At 46.6% G+C, this 19924-nt stretch overlaps 1 protein-coding gene across 2 annotated transcripts in view; it reads left to right on the forward strand.

Moving 5' to 3' along the window:
- kcnab1a (potassium voltage-gated channel subfamily A regulatory beta subunit 1a) overlaps window positions 1–19924 on the forward strand; it is a 452196-nt gene that overhangs the window by 353195 nt on the left and 79077 nt on the right. For both annotated transcript variants that reach the window (XM_070882310.1, XM_070882311.1), the window contains exon 4: window positions 3694–3773. In XM_070882310.1, the coding sequence (XP_070738411.1) occupies window positions 3694–3773 (80 nt within the window). The remainder of the gene's footprint in view (window positions 1–3693; window positions 3774–19924) is intronic.

Raw genomic sequence — 19924 nt, forward strand, 5'->3', positions numbered from 1 at the left:
GATATCAGCCAGCTTCATGACCCATGAAGCTGACGTTGACATCAGCTCACGCATGCCTTGCACAGGGCAGTACTAAACATAAGAACATAAGAAATAGGAGCAGGAGTAGGCCATACGGCCCCTCGAGCCTGCTCCGCCTTTCAATACAATCATGGCTGATCCAATCATGGACTCAGGTCCACCTCCCTGCCCACTCCCCATAATCCCTTATCCCCTTATCGGTTAAGAAACTGTCTATTTCTGTCTTAAATTTATTCAATGTCCCAGCTTCCGCAGCTCTGAAGCAGTGAGTTCCACAGATCCACAACCCTCTGAGAGAAGAAATTTCTCCTCATCTTAGTTTTAAATGGGTGGCCCCTTATTCTAAGATTTTGCCCTCTAGTTCTAGTCTCCCTCTATCAGTGGAAACATCCTCTCTGCATCCACCTTGTCAAGCCCCCTCATAATCTTATACATTTCGATAAGATCACCTCTCATTCTTCTGAATTCCAATGAGTAGAGGCCCAACCTACTCAACCTTTCCTCATAAGTCAATCCCCTCATCTCTGGAATCAACTTGTGAACCTTCTCTGAACTTCCTCCAAAGCAAGTATATCCTTTCGTAAATATGGAAACCGAAACTGCATGCAGTATTCCAGATTCCAGGTGTGGCCTTACCAATACCCTGTACAACTGTAGCAAGACTTCCCCACTTTTATACTCCATACCCTTTGCAATAAAGGCCAAGATTCCATTGGGCTTCCTGATCACTTGCTGTACCTGCATACTACCCTTTTGTGTTTTATGCACAAGTGCCCCCAGGTCCCGCTGTACTGCAACACTTTGCAATCTTTCTCCATTTAAATAATAACTTGCTCTTTGATTGTTTTCTGCCAAAGTGCATGACCTCACACTTTCCAACATTATACTCCACCTGCCAAAATTTTGTCCACTCACTTAGCCTGTCTATGTCCTTTTGCAGATTTTTTGTGTCCTCACACATTGCTTTTCCTCCCATCTTTGTATCGTCAGCAAACTTGGCTACGTTACACTCGGTCCCTTCTTCCAAGTCGATAATATATATTGTAAATAGATTGTAAATGGGTTGGCTCGGGGCGATAAGGGGTTGGCATGTACAGCAAACTCCCGACCATTTTCCCGGGAGGTGATAGCGCCCCCCTCCCCCGGACAAAAAGTCTCCTCTGCCCCATTAATGCTCCCCGGAGGTGCTAATGGGCCTTTAAAAAGGGTCAGTTTTGCCCCCCAGGTGTTGTTCCTTGGAAAGCACTTCCTTGATTGCCATGGACATCATATGGACAGGGGTTGGCTTTCATGGAAAAGTATTTTAAAGATTGTATGACTTGTTAAGTCACTGGGGGGGTGGAGTTATAAGAACATAAGAACAAGGAGCAGGAGTAGGTCATACAAACCCTTGAGCCTGCTCCGCCATTCAATAAGATCATGGCTGATCTTCGACCTCAATTCCACTTTCCTGCCTGCTCCCCATAATCCCTTGATTCCCCAAGAGTCCAAAAATCTATCTATCTCAGCCTTGAATATGATCAACGACTCAGCACCCACAGCCCTTTGGGGTAGAGAATTCCTAAGATTCACAACCCTCTGAGTGAAGAAATTCCTCCTCATCTCAGTCTTAAGTAGTCGACCCCTTATCCTGATACTATACCCCCTAGTTCTAGACTCTCCAGCCAGGGGAAACAACCTCTCAGCATCTACCCTGTCAATCCCCCTCAGTATTTTGTATGTTTCAATGAGATCACCTTATTCTTCTAAACGCCAGAGAGTATAGGCCAAATCTACTCAATCTCTACTCATAGGACAACCCTCTGATCCCTGAATCAACCCAGTGACCTTTTGTTATACTGCCTCTGAGGCATGTATGTCCTTCCTCAGATAATGAGACCAAAACTGTGCACAGTACTCCAGGTGTGGTCTCACCAAGGCCTTGCATAATTATAGTAAGACTTCCTTTCTTTTATACTCCAACCCCCTTGCAAAAATGGTCAACATGCCATTTGCCTTCCTAATTACTTGCTGTACCTGCATGCTAGCTTCCTGTGTTTCCTGTACAAAGACACCTCAATCTCTCAGAAGAGAGATATAATGACCTGGATCCCATTGGAAACCTCTGGGGGAAGTGATGGGCCAATATGATGGGATAATTTATGATTTTGTGGTGTGGAAACGTGGCCCAAACCATGAAAAGAATGATATTGAGATTGCACTTGTCGGAGCTTATCCTGATGTGAAATGATACCCTGAAAGGAACTTTGACTCCAGAGAATATTCTAGACATGGCCCATGAATATTACTGATACTTCTTAAAAGAGGCTAGCAACTTAATTTCAGAAGATGCCTTTACCGTCAAAGGGTTACTAGCAGCAAGCAAGACTAATATGATGCCAGTCTGTTGCTTGCAGGGCTGCCTGTTGCTGAAGAGCAGCAGCCTAAAGCTGATTTTCAGCAATGGGTTAAAATTGGTTACAAAAGATCATAGTGGTCTGCTCTGATTAGTACTTAGGACAATGCTGCTCTCAAACTTGTCCAGCAGACCTGAAGCCAGCCAATAAGCACTTGGTTAGACCCTTGAGCAAATAAACAATTGTCCAGGCACTTGAATTCATGCTCTTACCCAGTTCTAAATTCCCTAGAATTTAGAAGCATGAGAGGCGATCTCATTGAAACATACAAAATTCTTACAGAGCTTGACAGCTTCGGTGTTGATTTTCGTGAGGTTTGTGCCGCGTTTGTGCAGCCCGGCACTCTGTTTCGGTGCCAAGCTGTGGCCACGGCACCCTGCATCCCCTGTGACCTAGTGTAGACCCTTGAAAACCCTGCAGAGCTTGCAGCGTGCCCTCCCCTCTAACGGAAGGGGAGGGCCCTTGAAACGCGTCAGCACTATGCATAGAGGCCACGTAGTGCTCCAACCTTTGCACAGGTAGCGCCCCTGGCGCTAGCCCCGACAGTAAGTGGAGCGCCTGACATTGAGCTCCACTTCCTCCTGGGGGCAGTAAGCCCAATTTCGTTTCCGGGGCCGGATGTCTGCACTGGGCGCAGAATATTCGGCCTCAACGGTTACCTCGATACACAATTTCGGCCCCAAAGGGTCTGATACTTTGCAGATGTCTACCCGAATGTCCGGGAGACAGGTTGGCATGATGGATCCTTGGAATAAAAGTAGCTGGGGTTTACATGAATTTTGAAAAACAGTCCCCATCTTAGTGTCAAGCATCTCTGGAGGAGTGACAAGCAAGGTTTTAGTGACTTTTAGCTGGTTTTGCCGAAGCCATTATAATGATTTACTGATTGTAGTTTCTTGTTTTAGGAAGGAAGAGAACAAGGTGGTTGGAGTATTACCTTCATATACTTAACTGGTAGCCAGTTCTAGAATTTTAATGCCCCTGTAACTTGTATGATGTCAAATAATTAAGGACACAATAGGGGAATTGAGAAAAAATGAACTAATAATGGTGTATGTTCCCTCAGGCATGCTCCTCCCCTTTTATAGAGTGCTTCTGATATTAACTTCTGAATTGTCAAGCACATGACTGCCCAGGGTTGATTGGACAGGGAATAGAATCCCATCCTTCAAGAAAAATGCTGAATGAAGAAGAATGGAAAATTAGGGCCTAGCACAGAGTATTCAGACATTTTGTACTGCACAGCTCAGCAGTCTTTTATATTTTGTATTTACAGGTGGCTGAGCAGCTAATGACAATTGCGTATGAACATGGAATAAATCTGTTTGATACAGCAGAGGTGTACGCAGCTGGCAAGTAAGTGAACGGCCTTATTCTACGAGACAGTGCCTAATGTAAAAGAAATGCATCTATTGTCATCAAGCTATTTAGCTTGTATCAAGTTCTGGCTATATAAAATTATCTTGTATTTAAAACTTAGGAATGGACTTTCAAAACCTTTCCGATAGAGGAAATCTTTGCACATTTTTCCTTTGTACAAAATTCTTTTGCATGTGTTTCCGGAACTTACACTTGTTTTTAGATGCTTATTTTGTGCAAGTGCAACGTTTTAATATTTTTGCACTGTCTGTGCATAATTATTCTAGAAACTATAATGGCTCCTTAAACTGTATGCAGTCTGAAATGACTGTTTCTCCCTGGTCCCTCTGTATGAAAATGGCACGGACAAGCGCACCAGAAACTGATGTTACGTTGTGATTCATCAGTGATCAAAACACGGTTATACGGGAAATAGGATTTGCGAATGAACCATGGCTCGTTGGATCGGCACAACAACAGGTGGATAATGCCATGTCTTCAGTGCAAAGATAGTTCAACTTTAGAATTAATCTAGGGCTTTAGTGGGTCTCAACACGGCTTGGCGTGAAAACGGAACTTTCTCAGCTGCAAGGAATATCGCTGTGACCCAGAACTCCATTGTTCTCTATTTATGATGTCTGTAGATAGAACATTTGTCAAACTGGACATTTTTCTGAATTGGAATGTGCATTCCATGTTAATAATAGGTAGATTATTAATCTTGTGACCTGATTGTGCTTGATTAGACATTAATCCTGAATAGTACTAAAATCCAAGAATTCAATTTAAATTTTAAATATATTATTTGGTCTCAAATACCTGGCATCTGAACTATCCATTAGTGGCTTCAGTAAATCAACTACATGATTTAGTTTAGAGTAGATAATTCAAAACATTCAGCTATTGTCCTGTACTTTAGCTAGCTTTCAGTTTCCTTATCCAGCAATTGACTTTGTGGGTGCAATCTTCAACTTCTGCCCAAAACAGGCACAAATTTGACAGAGAGACTGAGCCGGCTGCCCAAATCTGGTTTGGGCCTTATTATTTAAATAAATTGTAGCTGCCAAACAGCCACCCCAACTGCAGTATACCAGTTGTGGTAAGGTAGGAAATCAGGTGACTCCCGCGCTGAACCAGCCAGCAGGTCAGACGGTCTGGAAGGCAGAGATAATCTTGGAGGGGGGCCTCTCATGGCCTGATAGGAGGCTAGAGTTTGCAGTGGGTCCAGGAGGAGCACTTTTTGAGCCAATTCCAGCACTCCCTTTAAGGACTGCTTGGGCTGAATGTGCATGGAGCATGCTGCGCCCATTTGTACATGAAAGATTGCAAATGGGGTCCGATTGGCATTGAACCCCAATTCACATATTTGCACAGCCTCCTACTGGAAACAGTCATGCAGGCTGCTTGCCTATTTACAGGGCTGCCTCAAAGTTGCGCCAAGTGGGCCTTGGGCATCATTGAGTCAACTGAGCTGCTCCTGCAGTTTCTAGTTTCAGGCAAGAAACAGACGGCTGGCAGTTGAAAATCACTTCTTGTGTTTCTCCACTGTGGACATAATATTACAAATCAAACAAAATCTACTGAATCCTCACGAGATGACTTGCTCAGCAGTACATTCTATTATTCTATCCCAAGCTTATGCTGGATCTTGATTTCTATTGATTACATGAATATGATTTACAATATTTAAAGATCTACTCATTGGGCATGGATTTAACTGGCAGCTGGTTTCCAGCAGGAAATTGCACTGGCGAATTCATTTCCCACCCATCTGCAGCAGGTAATAGCAGGATCAGGTTCCAAGGGCTTCTCATGGGGGGGGTGATCGGGATGGGGAATGTCTGGGGCAGGAGAAGCCTAAGCTTGACTTGTCGGAGGAGCACTCCTGGACCCATAAAGGAAGTATGGGGATGATCCACTTCTGTCCAGACTTGACCTGGAGGGAAAGCCACAACAGCCTCCCTTTTCAGGCCTAGTGTAAAATTGCATTCGGGTCCTGATGACATAATTGGAACCCAACATACAGATGTAAAAATGGACCCTGCTGACTTTGGGTCTTTGCCGCCTACTCAGGAGAGCTGGTTAAAATCGCGGATGGCAGTATCCTGGCGGCTTCAGGGCGGATAAGTAACCTAGGGCATTTTAACTGCCTACCCACCTGATTTGCACTGGGCGAGTATGGTTAAAATTCAATGTAAAAAACACTCTCGACGGTGGGTATGGTAGTGTTATCACTGGACTAATTCAGAGAACTAGACTAATAAACCCAAGTTCAAATCCAACCATGGCAGTTTGAGAATTTGAATGCAGTTTTAGAAATCTGAAAATAACTCGTGACCATGACGATGTCGGATTGTCAAAAAAATCCATTAATGGGAGGAATTTTAACCTAAAAAATGTGAGTATGTTTGGAAGTGGCCGGGTGGTTAATAAGCATGAAACTGCCAGCGGGTCGGGGAGCCGGCTCGAACCTGTCGACTTCTGCGTTTAACTGCAGCGCTTTCGGCTATGTGTGAGAAACCCCCATGGCAGAGGCGGGTTGACAATTGAAAGAAATTAAGATTCAATTAGGAGCTTTAAAGAAGCAATTCTGAATTGTTTTTAATCGTGTTCCTAACACAGATGAGACTGCACACAGGGAGGTTAAAGTAACAGTGACCTCAGTCTTTAATAAGACACTCCAGGGTGAGGAACAGGCCTTAGGGGCCGGCTTATATACAGTGCTCCCAAGGGATGCTGGGATCCCTTGGGACTTCAGGGGATGCACTCCCTGGTGACGGAACATGGGAGTGCATGCTTTACAGATACACAACATCACTCCCCTCCCAAAGTCAAAGTGAAAACTATTTACAAGGTGAGGTGGTCGGGAGCCTTTCTTTCCCTAGTGGACCGCCTCGGTACAAATGTCTGTTCTGGTGTGTTGGCTGTGCCCTTGCTGGGCTGGCGTGTTGTTGGCCCTGCAGGGTTGCTAGGTGAGCCTGGCCTTGCTGGGCTATTGGGCGTGATGGGTTCGATTTCCTGGTCCGGGGTGGTGTCGTTGATCCTTTGGGTATGTGTCGTGGGTTCGAAAAAGGTGGTGTCTGCTGTGGATTGTTCAGGGCAGTCTGTGAACCGCAGCCTCGTTTGGTCCAGGTGCTTTCTGCAAATGTGTCCATTATCTAGTTTGACTACAAACACCCTGCTCCCTTCTTTAGTTATTACCATGCCCGCGATCCACTTGCGACCATGTCCATAGTTTAGCACATACACAGGGTCATTCAGATCAATTTCCCGTGACACAGTGGCACGACCATCGTTTACATTTTGTTGCTGCCGCCTGCTCTTTACCCGACCATGCAGGTTGGGGTGAACCAGCGAGAGTCTGGTTTTAAGTATCCTTTTCATGAGTAGCTCAGCCAGGGGCACCCCTGTGAGTGAGTGGGGTCTTGTGCGGTAGCTGAGCAGTACTCGGGATAGGCGGGTTTGGAGTGAGCCTTCTGTGACTCGTTTAAGGCTCTGTTTGATTGTTTGTACTGCCGGCTCTGCCTGCCCATTGGAGGCTGGTTTAAACGGGGCCGAGGTCACATGTTTGATCCCATTGCGGGTCATGAATTCTTTAAATTCAGCACTGGTGAAACATGGCCCGTTGTCACTGACCAGTATGTCAGGCAGGCTGTGGGTGGCAAACATGGCCCTCAGGCTTTCAATGGTGGCGGTGGCGGTGCTTCCCGACATTATTTCACATTCAATCCATTTGGAAAAAGCATCCACCACCACCAGGAACATTTTACCGAGAAACGGGCCTGCATAGTCGACATGGATCCTTGACCATGGTCTGGAGGGCCAGGACCACTCTCTGGGCACGTTGCTCAGCTGAGCACACACGCTGCATTGCTGTACACAGGACTCTAAGTCAGAGTCGATACCGGGCCACCACACTTGGGATCTGGCTATCGCTTTCATCATTACTATACCCGGGTGTATGCTGTGGAGATCCGAGATGAACGTCTCCCTGCCCTTTTTGGGTAGTACTATGCGGTTACCCCACAACAGGAAGTCTGCCTGAATGGACAGCCCGTTCTTTCGCCACTGCAATGGCTTGAATAGCTCTTGCACTTCAACAGGGATGCTGGCCCAGCTCCCATGCAGTAAACAGTTTTTTACTAGGGACAGCAGAGGATCTTGGCTGGTCCAAGTCCTAATCTGGCGGGTCGTGAGAGGTGATTTATCATTTTCAAACGCTTCCATGACCATCAACAAGTCTGCGGGCTGCGCCACCATCAACAAGTTTGCAGGTTGCGCCGTTTCCACCCCCATGGTGGGCAATGGTAGCCGACTGAGAGCATCCGCACAGGTCTTGGTGCATGGCCTGTGGAGGATGGTATAGTTATACGCTGATAGCGCGAGTGCCCACCTTTGTATGCGGGCTGAGGCATTAGTATTTATCCCCTTGTTTTGAGCGAACAGGGATGTGAGGGGCTTGTGATCAGTTTCCAGCTCAAATTTGAGGCCAAACAGGTACTGATGCATTTTCTTTATCCCGAACACACACGCAAATGCCCCTTTCTCAATCATGCTGTAGGCCCTCTCGGCCTTAGATAAGCTCCTGGAGGCATAGGCGACAGGTTGCAACTTCCCCGCAATGTTAGCTTGTTGTAATACACACCCGATTCCGTACAACGACGCATCATATGCTAGCACAAGTCTTTTACACGGGTTATACAATACAAGCAGCTTGTTGGAGCATAAAATGTTTCTGGCTTTCTCAAAAGCAATTACTTGTTTTTTTTTCCCCATATCCAGTTCTCACCTTTACGCAATAATACATGTCGGGGCTCTAAGAGGGTGTTTAACCCCGGTAGGAATTTACCAAAATAGTTCAGGAGTCCCAGGAACGACCGCAGCTCCGTGACGTTCTGTGGCCTGGGCACGTTCCTGATTGCCTCTGTCTTGGCGTCTGTGAGCCGAATGCCATCCGCCACGATCTTTCTCCCCAAAAACTCCACTTCTGTTGCCATGAAGACGCATTTCAACCTCTTCAGCCGCAGCCCTACGCGATCCAGTCGCTGGAGGACCTCCTCCAGGTATTGTAGGTGCTCGACGGTGTCCCGACCCGTGACCAATATGTCATCCTGAAAAACCACCGTGTGTGGTGCCGACTTGAGTAGGCTCTCCATGTTTCTCTGGAAGATTGCTGCAGCCGACCGAATTCCAAACGGGCATCTGTTGTAGATGAACAGTCCCTTGTGCGTGTTGATGCAGGTGAGGCCCTTCGAAGACTCCTCCAGCTCCTGTGTCATGTCGGCCGAAGTCAGGTCGAGCTTGGTGAACGTCTTGCCTCCTGCCAGCGTCGCAAATAGGTCGCCTGCCTTAGGTAGCGGGTATTGGTCCTGTAGCGAGAAACGATTAATAGTTACTTTATCAGCACACTCTCCCTCAGATTAAGATGCTCCTGAACCAGTGTACACAGCTCCTCATACGACTTATCAGTGGGTTTCACCAGAGCCAGAAGATTCTTCATGAGGCTGTAGGACAGTGCCCCGCAGACCGTGAGGAGGACCGCTCTCCTTTTTGCAGCGCTTCCTTCTCCGTCCAGCTCGTTGGCTACAAAGTACTGGTATAGCTGTTCAACATATGCTTCCCAGTCCTCACCCTCCGAGAACTTCTCCAGGATGCCCACAGTTTGCTGCATTTTTGCGTTGGATTCGTATCCTTGTCGCCAGTTATTGTGTTCCTAACACAAATGAGACTGCACACAGGGAGGTTAAAGTAACAGTGACCTCAGTCTTTATTAAGACACTCCAGAGTGAGGAACAGGCCTTAGGGGCCGGCTTATATACAGTGCTCCCAAGGGATGCTGGGATTCCATGGGACTTCAGGGGTGCACTCCCTGGTGGCGGAACATGGGAGTGCATGCTTTACAGACACACAACAGTTTTAACTCCAAATTTCGGCGTCACCTCTAACTCCACATCTTTTCCTTGCTTCCTGGAACTTACCAGTGAAAGCAAGGCGAGATGACATTGCGAATTGAGGGAACTGACCAAATGACAGGCAAACAATCCTATAAGTACTCAGACCTCATACCTGCTTCCATGCCTATGTGAAAGGCCTCTGGAGAGTGAGATTTCACTAGTTTGCTGCTGATTTCCACTCCTTTGGAAGAGGGATCGGTGCTAGGACCACAACTGTTTACAATATACATAGATGACCTGAAAGAGGGGGCAGAGTGTAGTGTAACAAAATTTGCAGATGACACAAAGATTATTGGGAAAGCGGGTTGTGTAGAGGACACAGAGAGGCTGCAAAGAGATTTATATAGGTTAAGCGAATGGGCTAAGGTTTGGCAGATGGAATACAATGTCGGAAAATGTGAGGTCATCCACCTTGGAAAAAAAACAGTAAAAGGGAATATTATTTGAACGGGGAGAAATTACAACATGCTGTGGTGCAGAGAGACCTGGGGGTCCTTGTGCATGAATCCCAAAAAGTTAGTTTGCAGGTGCAGCAGGTAATCAGGAAGGCGAATGGAATGTTGGCCTTCATTGCGAGAGGGATGAAGTACTAAAGCAGGGAGGTCCTGTTGCAACTGTACAGGGTATTGGTGAAGCCGCACCTGGAGTACTGCGTGCAGTTTTGGTCACCTTACTTAAGGAAGGATATATTAGCTTTGGAGGGGTACAGAGATGATTCACTCGGCTGATTCCGGAGATGAGAGGGTTACCTTATGATGATAGATTGAGTAGACTGGGTTTTTACTCGTTGGAGTTCAGAAGGATGAGGGGTGATCTTATAGAAACATTTAAAATAATGAAAGGGATAGACAAGATAGAGGCAGAGAGGTTGTTTCCCCTCGTCGAAGAGACGAGAACTAGGGGGCACAGCCTCAAAATACGGGGGAGCCAATTTGAAACCGAGTTGAGAAGGAATTTCTTCTCCCAGAGGGTTGTGAATCTGTGGAATTCTCTGCCCAAGGAAGCAGTTGAGGCTAGCTCATTGAATGTATTCAAATCACAGATAGATAGATTTTTAACCAATAAGGGTTACGGGGAGCGGGCGGGTAAGTGGAGCTGAGTCCTCGGCCAGATCAGCTATGATCTTGTTGAATGGCGGAGCAGGCTTGAGGGGCTAGATGGCCTACTCCTGTTCCTAATTCTTATGTTCTTATTTCTGCTGCCGTGGATTTTTCACTCTCCACCTGTCTAGCATCAGTTCAGCATGGGTGCCACTTATGCAGCTTTACCCTGGACCTCAGATAAGGACAAGATGAGCATCAGCAGCAACAGCACTTGCAGCAGGAGAAGCACCAACAGGAGCAGCAGCAGCCATCTCCTCACCGACATGCCGTTCCACAGGGAATGAGCGCAGAGGAGGCGATATGCCCAACACGGTATATAGGCAAAGGATCAATTCCCAGACATGTCGGAACACCAGTCCCTCAGGAGGCTCAGGGTATCACGTCAGGTGCTCGCAGACATTTCTAACCTCCTGGATGAAGACCTCCTGCCAAATGGCTTCCAAAGTCACCACCACCCTATATTTTTAATTTGTTCACAGGATGTGGGCATTGCTGGCAAGGCCAGCATTTATTGCCCATCCCTAATTGCCCTTGAGAAGGTGGTGATGAGCCGTCGCCTTGAACCGCTGCAGTCCATGTGGTGAAGGTACTCCCACAGTGCTGTTAAGGAGGGAGTTTCAGGATTTTCACCCAGCAACAATGAAGCAACGGCGATATATTTCCAAGTCAGGATGATGTTTGACTTGGAGGGGAACTTGCAGGTGATGGTGTTCCCAAACACCTGCTGCCCTTGTCCTTCTAGGTGGTAGAGGTTGTGTGTTTGGGAGATGCTGCCGAAGAAGCCTTGCTGAGTTGCTGCAGTGCATCATGTAGATTGTACATATTGCAGCCACAGTGGTGGAGGGAGTGAATGTTTAAGATGGTGGATGGGGTGCCAATCAAGCAGGCTACTTTGTCCTGGATGGTTTCGAGCTTCTTGAATGTTGTTGAAGCTGCACTCATTCAGACAAGTGGAGAGTATTTCAAAGCACTCCTGACTTGTGCCTTGTAGATGGTGGAAAGGCTTTGGGGAGTCAGGAGGTGAGACACTCACCACAGAATACCCAGCCTCTGACCCGCTCTTGTTGCCACATTATTTCTATGGCTGGTCCAGTTAAGTTTTTCGTCAATGGTGACCCCCAGGATATTGATGGTGGGAGATTTGGCGATGGTAATGCTCTTGAATGTCAAGAGGAGGTGGTTAGACTCTCGCTTGTTGGGGATAGTCAATGCCTGACATTTGTGCGGCGCGAATGTTACTTGCAACTTATCAGCCCAAGCCTGAATGTTGTCCAGGTCTTGCTGCGTCCGGGGATAAACTGCTTCATGATCTGACGAGTTGCAAATGGCACTGAACACTGTGCAATCATCAGTGAACATCCCATTTCTGACCTTATGATGGAGGGAAGGTCATTGATGAAGCAGCTGAAGATGAGGAACTCCTGAAGTGATGTCCTGGGGCTTAGATGATTAACCTCCAACAACCACAACCACCTTTCTTTGTGCTAGATATGACTCCAGCAAGTGGAGAGTTTTCTCCCTGATTCCCATTGACTTCAGTTTTATTAGGGCTCCTTGATGCCACACTCAGTCAAATGCTGCCTTGATGTCGATGGCAGTCACTCTTACCTCACCTCTGGAATTTAGCTCTTTTGTCCATGTTTGGACCAGGGCTGGAATGAGGTCTGGAGCCGAGTGATCCTGGCAGAACCCAAACTGAGCATCGGTGAGCAGGTTATTGGTGAGTAAGTGCCGATTGATAGCACTGTCGATGACACATTCCATCACTTTGCTGATGATTAAGAGTAGACTGATGAGGCAGTAATTGGACGCATCGGCTTTGTCCTGCTTTTTGTGGACAGGCCATACCTGGACAGATTTCCACATTGTCAGATAGATGTCAGCGTTGTAGCTGTACTGGAACAGCTTGGCTAGAGGCACAGCTAGTTCTGGAGCATGACAGCCGGAATGTTGTCAGGGCCCATAGCCTTTGCTGTATCCAGTACGCTCAGTCGTTTCTTGATATCACGTGGAGTGAATCGAATTGGCTGAAGACTGACTTCTATGATGGTGAGAACCTCAGGAGAATGCTGATATGGATCATCCACTTCGTACCTCTGGCTGAAGATGGTGGCAAACACTTCAGCCTTGTCTTTTCACTCACGTGCTGGGCTCTGCCATCATTGAGGATGGGGATGTTCATGGAGCCTCTTCCTCCCGTTAGTTGTTTAATGGTCCACCACCATTCACAACTTGATGAGGCAGGATTGCAGAGCTTTGATCTGATCCGTTGATTGTGGGATCACTTAGCCCTGTCAATAGCAGGCTGCTTTTGCATGCATGTAGTTCTTTGTTACAACTTACCAGGTTAGCACCTCATTTTTAGGTACGGCTGGTGCTGCTCCTGGCATGCTCTTCTACACTCCTTAATGCATTTCTTCACCTTTGGCTACATCTTGGGATCTGCAGGAGATATCTGAAGAATCTCTCAATCTGCTTCCCACAAATGCATCACTCAGGTGACCGATGCCATGTTTCCCACAGGTCCAGGGAATCATCGATTACACACATGTGGCAATTGAGGCATCTCCAAATCACCCTGGAGTCTTCATCAACCGCAAGGGCTTCCACTCCATCAATGTTCAGCTCGTATACCACCACAAAAAAATCATTATGTGCAAGATTCCCAGGCAGCTGCCATGATGTTTTCATCCTGCGCCAGTCGCCAGTCCACTCTCCCAGAGCTCTTTGGACTTCGAAGCAGAATTATTGGCTGGGGCTTTGGAGACCAGTGCTATCCCCTGAAGACATGACTGATGACATCGATTAGGACCCCAAACAATGAGGCCCAGGAGAGATACAATCAAAGCCACATGACCACAAGAAGTGCCATCGAGCAAGCAATCAGAATGCTGAAGATGAGCTTTAGGTGCCCAGATCGATAGGAATGAGTGCCCCCGCAAGATGAGTACGTATGAGGAGTGATCTGCTGGAGTCAATGTGGGAAGAGAATCTCCCTGCGACCCCTTACAGAACGCAGCATCAGCTCTAGGGAGGCATCATTTCAGCGAGGTGCAGGTTTGCCACTTTGGGATTCTATTAATGCAGTTTCTTCCTCTGTTCCCCCACCTGGATAATCCTTCAACATTAATTTTTGCAGGGTCCCTTTAAATAGTTGAGTTGAAATAGACTCATGTATGACGTCATCATGCCCGCTCGTGTTAATTGGTTGGGAAACCCGGTAGTCAGATACAAATACAGTGGCTTTGTTAAAAAGCTTCTGACAAACACGCCGCTCAAACCTCTGGGTTCTCCACATGATCCTGGGCTCCCCTGCGCATCAGCCAATGAAAATTCCAGCCAATATCTTTTAGAGACCGAAACCTGCTGTCCTTACCCGGTCTGGCTTATTTGTGACTCCAGTCCCTTACCAACATGGTTGACTCTTGAGTTGCCTTGCAACAGTCAGTGTATCAAAGCACGACAAAGCCTCCTTACCTAATAACATTGTGGGAGCACCTTCACGACATGGACAGCAGTGATTCAAGAAGTGTGGTCACCCCACCTTCTCACGCCTACTGGAAATCAGCAATAAATGTCAGCCTTGCCTGTGATGCTCACATCCAAGAATGAATTCTCGAAGTTATTTCATTATTGGCCTGCCTATTAGGATTTTTTTTAGTGATGAGATATTTTACATTAAAAGTATATCTCCAAAAGTGACATTTAAGATGTATGAACAGAAATAATTGGTGTGCAAAGGTTAGACTGCTAACAGGTAGTCTTCATTAAAATGAAATCTATCTCTCACTGTGCAGTGTACTGAGCACTGAATACATGAATAATTGTGGGAACTTCTTTGCTCAATGTTATAGTTGCACCAAAAGTTGTGTTTAATGGAAGTGTATCGAGCTTGATTGACTGAACTGAAATTTCATGTTTGCATCAGAGATGCTTTTCACTGGAGAGTACTGATCAGTAAAAGCACTGTTTCTAAAAGTTCTCCTATATCTTTTTTGAGGATGTTTCCAGTAGAGTGGACAAGGGAGAACCAGTTGATGTGGTATATTTGGACTTTCAGAAGGCGTTCGACAAGGTCCCACACAAGAGATTAATGTGCAAAGTTAAAGCACATGGGATTGGGGGTAGTGTGCTGACATGGATTGAGAACTGGTTGTCAGACAGGAAGCAAAGAGTAGGAGTAAATGGGGACTTTTCAGAATGGCAGGCAGTGACTAGTGGGGTACCGCAAGGTTCTGTGCTGGGGCCCCAGCTGTTTACACTGTACATTAATGATTTAGACGAGGGGATTAAATGTAGTATCTCCAAATTTGCGGATGACACTAAGTTGGGTGGCAGTGTGAGCTGCGAGGAGGATGCTATGAGGCTGCAGAGCGACTTGGATAGGTTAGGTGAGTGGGCAAATGCATGGCAGATGAAGTATAATGTGGATAAATGTGAGGTTATCCACTTTGGTGGTAAAAACAGAGAGACAGACTATTATCTGAATGGTGACAGATTAGGAAAAGGGGAGGTGCAAAGAGATCTGGGTGTCATGGTACATCAGTCATTGAAGGTTGGCATGCAGGTACAGCAGGCGGTTAAGAAAGCAAATGGCATGTTGGCCTTCATAGCGAGGGGATTTGAGTACAGGGGCAGGGAGGTGTTGCTACAATTGTACAGGGCCTTGGTGAGGCCACACCTGGAGTATTGTGTACAGTTTTGGTCTCCTAACCTGAGGAAGGACATTCTTGCTATTGAGGGAGTGCAGCGAAGGTTCACCAGACTGATTCCCGGGATGGCGGGACTGACCTATCAAGAAAGACTGGATCAACTGGGCTTGTATTCACTGGAGTTCAGAAGAATGAGAGGGGACCTCATAGAAACGTTTAAAATTCTGACGGGGTTAGACAGGTTAGATGCAGGAAGAATGTTCCCAATGTTGGGGAAGTCCAGAACCAGGGGACACAGTCTAAGGATAAGGGGGAAGCCATTTAGGACCGAGATGAGGAGGAATTTCTTCACCCAGAGAGTGGTGAACCTGTGGAATTCTCTACCACAGAAAGTTGTTGAGGCCAATTCACTAAATATATTCAAAAAGGAGTTAGATGAAGTCCTTACTACTAGGGGAATCAAGGGGTATGGTGAGAAAGCAGGAATGGGGTACTGAAGTTGCATGTTCAGCCATGAACTCATTGAATGGCAGTGCAGGCTAGAAGGGCCGAATGGCCTACTCCTGCACCTATTTTCTATGTTTCTATGTTTCTATGTTTCTATCTTGCTGCTACTGGACAAATAATACTATAACTGCTATCTGCAACAACCTCAACAATGACACAACCAGTGAGCGGCCTATAAAGGCCCGAGAGTCGGAGGAATCAGCCACAGGAGTGGGAGTTCAGGCAGTCGAGCAGCCTATAAAGGCCCGAGAGTTGGAGGAGGCAGCCACAGTAGCTGGAGTTCTGGCAGTCGAGCGGCCTATAAAGGCCCGAGAGTCCGAGGAGGCGGCCACAGGGGCGGGAGTTCGGGCAGTTGAGCGGCCTATAAAGGCCCGAGAGTTGGAGGAGGCCAGCTGGTGCAGGGGCAGGGACAGAAGGTAAACAAAGAAGTAAGAAGAAATTGAAGTGGGACGTCACAGCCAAGCGGGTAAGTGTTTGGCTGGTTGGTGAGTATTTGATCTTTTATTTTTCTTAGCAGTAAGAAACCTTTGGCATTGTTACAAATTAAGTTAATCTAAGGGTTAAATCATGGCAGGAGAGCCCAGACCCGTGTCATGCTCCTCCTGTGCTATGTGGGAAATCAGTGTCCCTGACTATTACGTGTGCGGGAAGTGTACCCAGCTGCAGCTCTTGACAGACCGCATTGTGGCACTGGAGCTGCAGATGGATTCACTCTGGAGCATATGCGATGCTGAGGATGTCGTGAATAGCACGTTTAGTGAGTTGGTAACACCGCAGATAAAGGTTGCACAGCCAGATAGGGAATGGGTGACCATCAGGAAGAGCAAGGGAAGGCAGGTAGTGCAGGTACTGCGGTCATCTCCCTCCAAAACAGATACACTGTTTTAGGTACTGTTGAGGGAAGTGGCTCATCAGAGGAAGGCAGCAGCAGCCAAGTCCATGGCACCAGGGGTGCCTCTGCTGCACAGGAGGGCAGGAAAAAGAGTGGGAGAGTTATAGTGATTGGGGATTCTATTGTAAGGGGAATAGATAGACGTTTCTGCGGCCGCAAATGAGACTCCAGGATGGTATGTTGCCATCCTGGTGCAAGGGTCAAGGATGTCTCAGAGTGGCTGCAGGGCATTCTGGAGGGGGAGGGTTAACAGCCAGCTGTCGTGGTGCATATAGGTACCAACGATATAGGTAAAAAATGGGATGAGATCCTACAAGCTGAATTTAGGGAGATAGGAGTAAAATTAAAAAGTAGGACCTCAAAGGTAATAATCTCAGGATTGCTACCAGTGCCACGTGCTAGTCAGAGCAGGAATCGCAGGATAGCTCAGATGAATATGTGGCTTAAGGAATGGTGCAAGGGGGAGGGATTCAAATTCCTGGGACATTGGAACCAGTTCTGGGGGAGGTGGGACCAGTACAAACCGGATGGTCTGCACCTGGGCAGGACCGGAACCGATGTCCTAGGCGGAGTGTTTGCTAGTGCTGTTGGGGAGGGTTTAAACTAAAATGGCAGGGGGATGGGAATCAATGCAGGGAGGCAGAGGGAAGTAAAAAGGGGGCAGAAGCAAAAGGTAGGAAGGAGAAAAGCAAGAGTGGAGGGCAGAGAAATCAAGGGCAAAAATCAAAAAGGGCCACATTACAACATAATTTTAAAAGGGCAAAGAGTGTTTAAAAAAAACAAGCCTGAAGGCTCTGAGTCTCAATGCGAGGAGCATTTGTAATAAGGTGGATGAATTAATTGCACAGATAGTTGTTAACGGATATGATGTAATTGGGATTGCGGAGACATGGCTCCAGGGTGACCAAGGCTGGGAACTCAACATCCAGGGGTATTCAATATTCAGGAAGGATAGACAGGAAGGAAAAGGAGGTGGAGTAGCGTTACTGGTTAAAGAGGAGATGAACGCAATAGTCGATGATGTGGAATCTATATGGGTAAAGCTGCGAAACACCAAAGGGCAGAAAACATTAGTGGGAGTTGTGTACAGACCACCAAACAGTAGTAGGGAGGTTGGGGACGGCATCAAACAGGAAATTAGGGACGCGTGCAATAAGGGTACAGCAGTTATCATGGGTGACTTTAATCTACATATTGATTGGGCTAACCAAACTGCTAGCAATACTCTGGTGGAGGAGTTCCTGGAGTGTATAAGGGATGCTTTTCTAGACCAATATGTCGAGGAACCAACTAGCGAGCAGGTCATCCTAGACTGGGTCTTGTGTAACGAGATAGGATTAATTAGCAATCTGGTCGTGCGAAGCCCCTTGGGGAAGAGTAACCATAATATGGTAGAATTCTTCATTAAGGTGGAGAGTGGCACAGTTAATTCAGAAACTAGGGTCCTGAACTTAAAGAAAGGAAACGTTGACAGTATGAGACATGAATTGGCTAGGATAGACTGGCGAATGATACTTAAAGGGTTGACGGTGGCTAGGCAATGGCAGATATTTAAAGATCACATGGATGAACTACAATAATTGTACATCCCTGTGTGGCGTAAAAATAAAAAAGGGAAGGTGGCTCAACCATGGCTAACAAGGGAAATTAGGGAAAGTGTTAAATCCAAGGAAGAGGCATATAAATTGGCCAGAAAAAGCAGCAAACCTGAGGACTGGGAGAAATTTAGAATTCAGCAGAGGAGGACTAAGGGGAGGAAAATAGAGTATGAGAGCAAGCTTGCAGGGAACATAAAAACAGACTGCAAAAGCTTCTATAGATATGTGAAGAGAAAAAGATTAGTGAAGTCAAATATGGGTCACTTGCAGTCAGAATCAGGGGAATTCATAATGGGGAACAAGGAAATGGCAGATCAATTGAACTTTGGTTCTGTCTTCACTAAGGAAGACATGAAAATACTAGGGGACCGAGGGTCTAGCGAGAAGGAGGAACTGAGGAAATCCTTATTAGTCAGGAAATGGTGTTAGGGAAATTGAAGGGACTGAAGGCCGAAAATCCCCAGGGCCTGATCGTCTGCATCCCAGAGTACTTAAGGAAGTGGCCCCAGAAACAGTGGATGCATTGGTAGTCATTTTCCAACAGTCTATCGACTCTGGATCAGTTCCTATGGACTGGAGGGTAGCTAATGTAACCCTACTTTTTAAAAAAGGAGCGAGAGAGAGAACAGGGAATTATAGACCAGTTAGCCTGACATCAGTAGTGGGAAAAATGGTGGAGTTAATTATTAAAGATGTAATAGCAATGCATTTGGAAAGCAGTGACAGGATCGGTCCAAGTCAGCATGGATTTATGAAAGGGAAATCATGCTTGACAAATTTTCTAGAGTTTTTTGAGGATGTAACTAGTAGAGTGGATAAGGGAGAACCAGATGATGTGGTGTATTTGGACTTTCAAAAGGCTTTTGACAAGGTCCCACACAAGAGATTAGTGTGCAAAATTAAGGCACATGGTATTGGGGGTAATGTATTGGCGTGGATAGGGAAATGGTTGGCAGACAGGAAGCAAAGAGTGGGAATAAACGGGTCCTTTTCAGAATGGCAGGCAGTGACTAGTGGGGTGCCGCAAGGTTCAGTGCTGGGACCCCAGCTATTTACAATATGCATTAATGATTTAGACGAAGGAATTGAATGTAATATCTCCAAGTCTGCAGATGACACTAAGCTGGGTGGCATTTCGAGCTGCGAGGAGGATGCTAAGAGGCTGCAGGGGGACTTGGACATGTTAGGTGAATGGGCAAATGAATGGCAGATGCAGTATAATGTGGATAAATGTGAGGTTATCCACTTTGGTGGCAAAAACAGGAAGGCAGATTATTATCTGAATGGTGACAGAATAGTAAAAGGGGAGGTGCAACGAGACCTGGGTGTCATGGTACACCAATCACTGAAGGTAGGCATGCAAGTACAGCAGACAGTAAAGAAAGCAAATGGCATGCTGGCCTTTATAGCAAGGGGATTTGAGTATAGGAGCAGGGAGGTCT

This window comes from Pristiophorus japonicus, chromosome 6 (genome assembly GCF_044704955.1).
Source record: "Pristiophorus japonicus isolate sPriJap1 chromosome 6, sPriJap1.hap1, whole genome shotgun sequence".
NCBI lineage: Eukaryota > Metazoa > Chordata > Chondrichthyes > Pristiophoridae > Pristiophorus > Pristiophorus japonicus.